This window comes from Onychostruthus taczanowskii, unplaced genomic scaffold (assembly GCF_017590055.1).
Source record: "Onychostruthus taczanowskii isolate IOZ18803 unplaced genomic scaffold, ASM1759005v1 scaffold161, whole genome shotgun sequence".
Lineage (NCBI taxonomy): Eukaryota > Metazoa > Chordata > Aves > Passeriformes > Passeridae > Onychostruthus > Onychostruthus taczanowskii.
In genome coordinates this window covers 20,048-26,873 of record NW_024498807.1, presented here as the reverse complement: position 1 = coordinate 26,873, position 6,826 = coordinate 20,048, and the positions used below count along the sequence as shown (strand labels likewise).

Here is a 6,826-nt window from a genome sequence, read left to right as displayed (position 1 = left end):
TGTTTTACTGCTGCCCAAAGGAAAGGCCGTTCCTTAGCTCCTGCAGACTCATGTCTCTCACTGACATTGGTGTAACACTGGAGAGTAGTTTCCTTGCAAAGCGATCTAGTGAATTATAAAGCAAAAAAATTCTGATTCCTTCTGTACATAAAGCCACATTCAAAACATTAATCTTACATCTCTTTAGATGGGTTCATCCTGCTGGAATGAAATATGTAACACAAATTAAACCTTGTATAGATCTTTGAGCAAGTACTTATAAAACAAAAGAAAACCACTGCCTGTGTTTCAGTGGTAGCACTCTCATACTTGATCACAGTCTGAAATTTGTAAGAAAGACTTCCTAGTATAAAACAGAAATTGTGTAACTTCCAGCAGATCAGCTTAAGATGTCTTTATTAATTATGTTTAAAATTCGCAGACAAGCTAAACCAAGTAAGAGCCTTGGAGAAGCTCCTGGAAGGAAAACAAATGAGAATTAGGAATGCACTCTCACCTGTGTTTTGTATGAATGTTTTCATTCAAGTAGTAGTTCTTATAGTAAAGAATTTAGTTCAAATTATTATAACATCTTTGCTGAAACTGAGTAACTACAATTTTGTAGGAGACATATAATCTATTTTTTCAAATTTTCAGTATTTACTACACTTACTGAGGAACAGTAAGAACTGTAATAAGAACTACTAACTATTGAGAACAATAAGAACTCCTCACTTTAGCTACCTTTGTTGATAGACATGAGAATTCAACTTTCAGTGATGATTGTGATGCTCAGTGTTAAATTCTGTAATGCTTTATTCCACACAGGGTTCTGGAGCTGGCTGAATGCACTCTGCCTGTTCACTGCAGAGGAAACCTTTCTGTCTAATGTGAATCTGAATTCTGCTATGCAGCAAGGTGATTAAAGATGATATCTTAAACCTCTCCCCTCTGTTCCCTCTCCTCCCCCAGCTAGGTCCAGTCAGGTTTTCTTTAGCTCTCTGATATTTCAAACTTACAAGTGTGGATTCTCATGAAACAAATAGAATCTGTAAAAAAAAAAACGTGGGTGGGGGTGTGGTTTCTGTCCTTTTATGGCTGCCACTGTCTCTGATCCAACAATGCAGTCACACCAGTTTTATTTGCTTTGTGATCAGTACTGTAACAGCTTGAGTTACTAGAAATGGCTGGGTTTCAGTGGGTTGTTTTTTCTCTCATCTGAAGCACAGCTTCAGTGTGCAATTATCATGGAGTGAACAGGCCAGGCTCTTTTGTGAATTATTTATAAAACATGAAGAACCAGGGGCATTTCTTACATTGGAAAGAAGTGATCCATCCCCACCAGTTTATAATCCTCACTGATGTCTTTCTTTATCACTATGTTTTAAGAGTAAGGTGTAGCAATGGTGTGATGCAGCTGTAGTTTCGCTCTGCACAGAGCACAGCAATGGAGCCAGTGAGGGGTCTAGAGCACAAGTCTGATGAGGAGCAGGTGAGGGAACTGTGGTTGTTTAGCCTGGAAAAAAGAAGGCTCAGGGATGACTTTATAACTTTTTGCAACCACCTGTAAGGAGGGTGGAGCCAAGTGGGGATTGGCCTCTTCTTCCAAGCAGCAAGTGACAGGACATGAGGAAATAGCTTCAAGCTGCACCAGGAGAGGTTGAGGCTGAACATCAGGAGGAATGTCTTCATAAATGAGATTGTTAAGTGTTGGGATGGGCTGCTCAGGGAGGTGGAGTCACCATCCCTGGAGATGTACAAGAAATGACTGGAGATGGCACTTAGTGCCATGGTCTAGTTGACAAGGTGCTGATCAGTCAAAAGTTAGGAGTGATGATCTCAGAGGCCTTGTCCAGCTTAAAAGATTCTGCAATTCTGTGATTTTTACGCAGTAGAATAATTATTTGCCTAGTACAGATTTGCTACAATGACTATCAAGTTACAGTATTCAACAATTTTTTCCTGACAAGGTGGTTTTGTTATAAGAGAAGTTTGTGAAAATTTCCTTCTTTCTGTGATGGCAGTGTAATATTAGCAGCATGAGTAGCACACAGATCATGCCCAGTAATAAGGCTGAAGGCTTGGAGTACTGCTGAGCAGCCATTGTGGGGGGAGGTGGGGGAAAAGTGAAAAGCTGTTTGTGTTCTCCCTTTGTCCTGGAGTATACTGGAACAGGCAAAATTCTCTAGGCGGCTACAGCTTGGGAAATGGTTCTCAAGTTTGTAATTGCTTGTATATGCAGTTGATACCAGGGTCTTAAAAATCAAATTCACACAATTAGGTATGAGAAACAATCAAGGCAATTAGTTCCTGCTTACTGCTCTCAGGCAGCAAAAGAAATGGTCTGTACTGAGATATGCTCCAGTGGGTTGTCACAGTCTTAGTTGAAGTACATTATTCCAAACACATTATTTTTAGACCCTTCAAGTCTATAAAGGCCTATGGGTGTTGTCTCAGAGCCAAGTCTGACTGCACTTCTAAAAGTGGTATCCACAAAGAGCTATTCAGGGTAGCGCAGTGGGTGACATGCAGATCTGATACAGCTCTAGTCTATTTTGGGCCAGCTGTGCTTTTCTGTGCTGCGGAGCTGCTAGCTCATGAAAGGTGCTTGTTTATTGCTGGACCTAAGGCAGTCCATGACTGTGCAAAGGACTGTGAATTTATTTCAGGAATTATCCTTGGCATGCCATAAACAGGCAAAAAAACTATATACATACTTACATTTCAAAAGTTGCACAGATTCCTCTTCCAAGATAGAGCAGCAGGATTGCATCACTGTGCCATGGGTAATAAATTTATCACTGCTGCTCCAAATAGTCTTTTGCTGTCTGTTTCCTATACAAATTCAATAATGGGGTTAGCACTGCTAGCATTACACTTTCCACTACTTCTACTGTCTGTATAATTAGTCCCCATGAAACAATTTAACTTTCTAGAAACATGATGGACTGAACAGTACCTCTTCTCAAGGAAAACTGCAGCCAACGGTGACCTGAACAGTACCTCTTCTCAAGGAAAACTGCAGCCAACGGTGAAGAGGACAGGCGCAGATACCTGTTAATTCCTGTCCTCACAAGGGAGGTGGTAGAAAAGGACAAAGGGATTATCTTTAATAAAGTTACATCTTTCCAGCTGTCAGAAAACAACAAAGCAATCCAGACAGAACATTACTTAATGTAGAGGCTTGATGAGATAGTGTCATGGTGGATACATACTTGCCCAACAGCTCTGCTGGCTGCTTCTGGAGTATCAAGGGAGGAAGTACAAAAAAGACATCCAAAAAAGCATAAGGACCAAAAAAGAACTTGGAGACAGTAATTTTGTAAGAATATACCCAAGTAAATAGAACCCCAAACGTTTTTTTTTCTCAAGTTTTAAAAGCAAAGGATCCAAAATCATATCCCATGGTTCTGACACAAAGTTTTTTAGAGGCCTGAGACATCTGGAAAGCAAAGTAGCATTAGCATCCTTTGTGCAGAGATGACAGTGATATTGTGAGCTCTCCAAAAGCTATCATCCTCTTTCCTGTCAATATTTCAATTCTTGAATCAGAGAGTTCTACATACAAAATAGCATTAATTTTGTGGTGGTATGGCATAAACTGGAGTGGGGTTTTTTTGTTTGTTTTGTTTTTTGTTTGTTGGTTTGGTTTCTTTGCTTTGGTTTGCTTGTGTGTTTGTTTGTTCACATCTGGTGGTGATAACCCCTGCAGATGTAAGCTTTGGCACTTCACCCAGAACCAAAGAGCAAAGGGAGTTCCCAAAAGGCCTGATGCAGTCTCCCTTATACATACACTCAGCTTTGGAAAGACTTGTTTCCTAAATGATATGTTGTTTTAATGTCTAGGGAGATACTGACCACAGATGTATTGTTGAGAGCTTTGTAACAAGCTGGCTCCTGGATAAGGGCCACAGCCAGATTAATCTGCCTGAGATACAAACAGGAGGAATGTAGAGGATTTTGTAGATAGTTAGCTAGCTAACAAAGATCATGCTGGAAGCAAGAAGGAGACGAGGATAAAAGCGGCCTGATAAAAGGTCACTGTGCCCTTGCCGAAACTTGAGGTTGTGGGAGAAGCTCGTTAGCTAGCAAGAATGAAGGAACGATAGTAGAAACCATAACAAGGTGAACACAAGAATGTAAACGTAGACGTAGTTGACTGATAAATGACTAACCAATGATGAGCTCAATTTTTGCAATATGCATTAGCCTTATTAACACTGCTATAAATGTGTGTGCCTATCCAATAAACTTTTGAGACTTGTTGTTCATCATCTGGTGTGCAAGTCTTCCTTCTCCATCAATGTATCATGCAGTCCCTGTAGCTGTGTGAATCAGGGCCAGCAGAAATATAATGAACTACCATTTTTGATTAGGAGGTCAGTGTTTATTTTTCTATGAGAAAGGGTACATTTTTATATTTGTCTAGAACAGTCTAGAGCCCAGGGTCTCACTGCTGCTTTGGTGAGACCAATTAAATATTAGCATAGAGTTGTGTTTGAAGATCCTGAAGAGGTTTTTTTTCACTGTACATTATTCACTTCTACAATCTTTATGCAGAAGCTGTTAGGCAATTTAGTAAGCACTGGAGTCTTCTTGACTTTAGACTTGAGGACAAAATTTGAAAATTCAACAACCAGTTTTCTGAAGACTACTGTCAATCATTCTGCTGAATTTTGCAATCATCTTTTGTCTCACCTGTTTGTCAGATGGAACACTAAGGATGTGTTCTGCTAACAGTAGCAAAGTAACCATGAAGGATATAACTAAATGGTGGGTTTTGATGTAGAAAATTTTGAGCAGTATCTCAAAATTTCGTTCGTATTTTTATAGATCAGCTTGTTGAGCTCACATGTTTAAACATGTATATGAGTGTTTCTCTTTCAAGAAATCCAGTATAATTGAGAAAATCTTACAGACATCTACACTACGTGTTTGCTACCATCTGGTGGCTATCTCCATACACTGTATTTTTATTTGCTAATTATTTTGGTCTCTTCAAGTAACAGTCACGCAAAATTTATTTTTAATGTGCCTGTTGTACAGTAATACTTGCAGGTTTGCAGAAGGAAAAGACTGTTGCAGAGGCTGTGTCTAATCTGAAACTTCAGGATTTGCTGTGGTACCCATATTTTTGGGGTGCCAAAGGTGCAAATGCTGTTGATGTGATGTATTTCAAAGGTGATGCATTCCTGCTGCTATGTTGGAAGTATAGAAACACCATTTGTTCAATTTCAGTACAGCATCCTGTACATACGTACCATCTTTGAACTGCTGACAAAAGGAGATTTGACACAGGTAGCCAGAGAATTAATGTTGGCAGCAGTCTCAGCCCAAGAGCAAACAATTAACTAGCAGCCCTAGTGGAAATACTTTGCTTTGTCTTGGTGCTAAATCACTGGTAAGGCTGTCACTCTGTACTACCTCCCTGTTGTGACCTGTAAGGTGACAGATCTGTTTCACACACAGACACTTGAGCCTCTTAGGCACCAGTCCCAGAAAACACACCATTGCCTTCATACAAACAAATACCACTGTATGAAACATATGCTTTGAGCCTCTGTAAATTCAACAGAATATACTTCTCTTTTTGTCTTACTACTACTGAATTTATAGGTAGACTGCCTTGCTGGATACTTCTCAATTTCCCACCTGCATTTCCAAAGTATTTCTAGGAATTCCCACATAACCTTTATAAATCTTTTTCTTTTTGCCCTGTACCTGCCTATGTAGCACAGGTGTTGTGTACAAGGTAGTGCAGAATTCATGTAAAGAGGTGTAAATCAGCCTGTGCTTTATGGACACCTGTAGTGGTGCATTCCCCCTCTCCCCCATTCCAGGCTGCACTGTGATCTAAGAAATGTTCATTAGGCCTCAGCCTTGGAAATAGCACCTGGGCTCAGCTTTTCCTGAGCTTATCAGAAACGGTCTGCTCCCAGGAACTGTTGTTTAAGAAGCTCATTTTTTCCTTATGATTAACTTTGGAAAGTATTTTTCTTGCCTCAATGGCACAACATTCCTGTTCCCACACATTCAAAGAAAGAGGTGATCCAAACTGTAGCCAGGATGAAACATTATGACTAAAGCCTACTGTCTTTAAAAAGCAGTCGAAATGAAAAACAGCAGTCGAAATGAAACCCTTTGAGCTTTGCTGGGTCTCAGTAGGCTGTGACCAGCAGTATCCCTCTGAGAGGGATGCCTTTCTGAGGCAGCGAACACTCAAGTTTGCTATACTTGGAGGATCGCCGAACAGCAACAAGTCTTGGTCTGATGCCCCCGCTCCTCGAGGCCTGATCCTTCACATGTCAGGAAATGCAAAAGCATCCGAAGTGAGTTTTTCACTGATCTCCAAGGGGAATTTTTCACAGGTACCTTGCTTGCACTGACTCTTTCTGTCTTTGTTGTATGCATGTGTGCATGTGCTATAGCATATCTGAGAGAAATACTGCTTTCTTAGAGTTTAAGTACCTTGAAAGTTAGGCCTGTAAGTAAGCTTGTGACTGAAGACTTGACCTTACTTATATGCTGCTAAGTGTTGTTTTTTTGCTAAGTTGCTAAGTGTAACTTCAAACTTATAAATTAGGTTAAATGCTGCTAAGACCTATTCCTCTGTTAAGTTGTAAAGGTTACATTATAAATGAAGTTTAAGGTATCATTTAAGTTAGGTATCATTTAAGTGTTGTTCCTTTGTTAAATTATTAAGTTTAAGATACAAGTTAAGTTAAATTACTGTTAAGTTTGAGTACTGTTAAGGTTTTTGGCTGTGTCCCTTTTTGTCCTTGCCCTCACTGTCCTTTGTCACACAGATCTAAACACATCGACACACCCACCCCACCCCCCTCCCCAC

At 40.0% G+C, this 6,826-nt stretch overlaps 1 protein-coding gene across 1 annotated transcript in view; it reads left to right on the top strand.

Moving 5' to 3' along the window:
* Positions 1 to 6,110: 6,110 nt before the first annotated feature.
* The window catches only part of LOC121333280, a gene marked incomplete at its 3' end in the record, with an annotated part of 16,270 nt that continues 15,554 nt past the window's right edge, over positions 6,111 to 6,826 (top strand). Inside the window, exon 1 of the mRNA XM_041399488.1 lies at positions 6,111 to 6,308. Within this exon, the coding sequence (XP_041255422.1) occupies positions 6,111 to 6,308 (198 nt within the window). The remainder of the gene's footprint in view (positions 6,309 to 6,826) is intronic.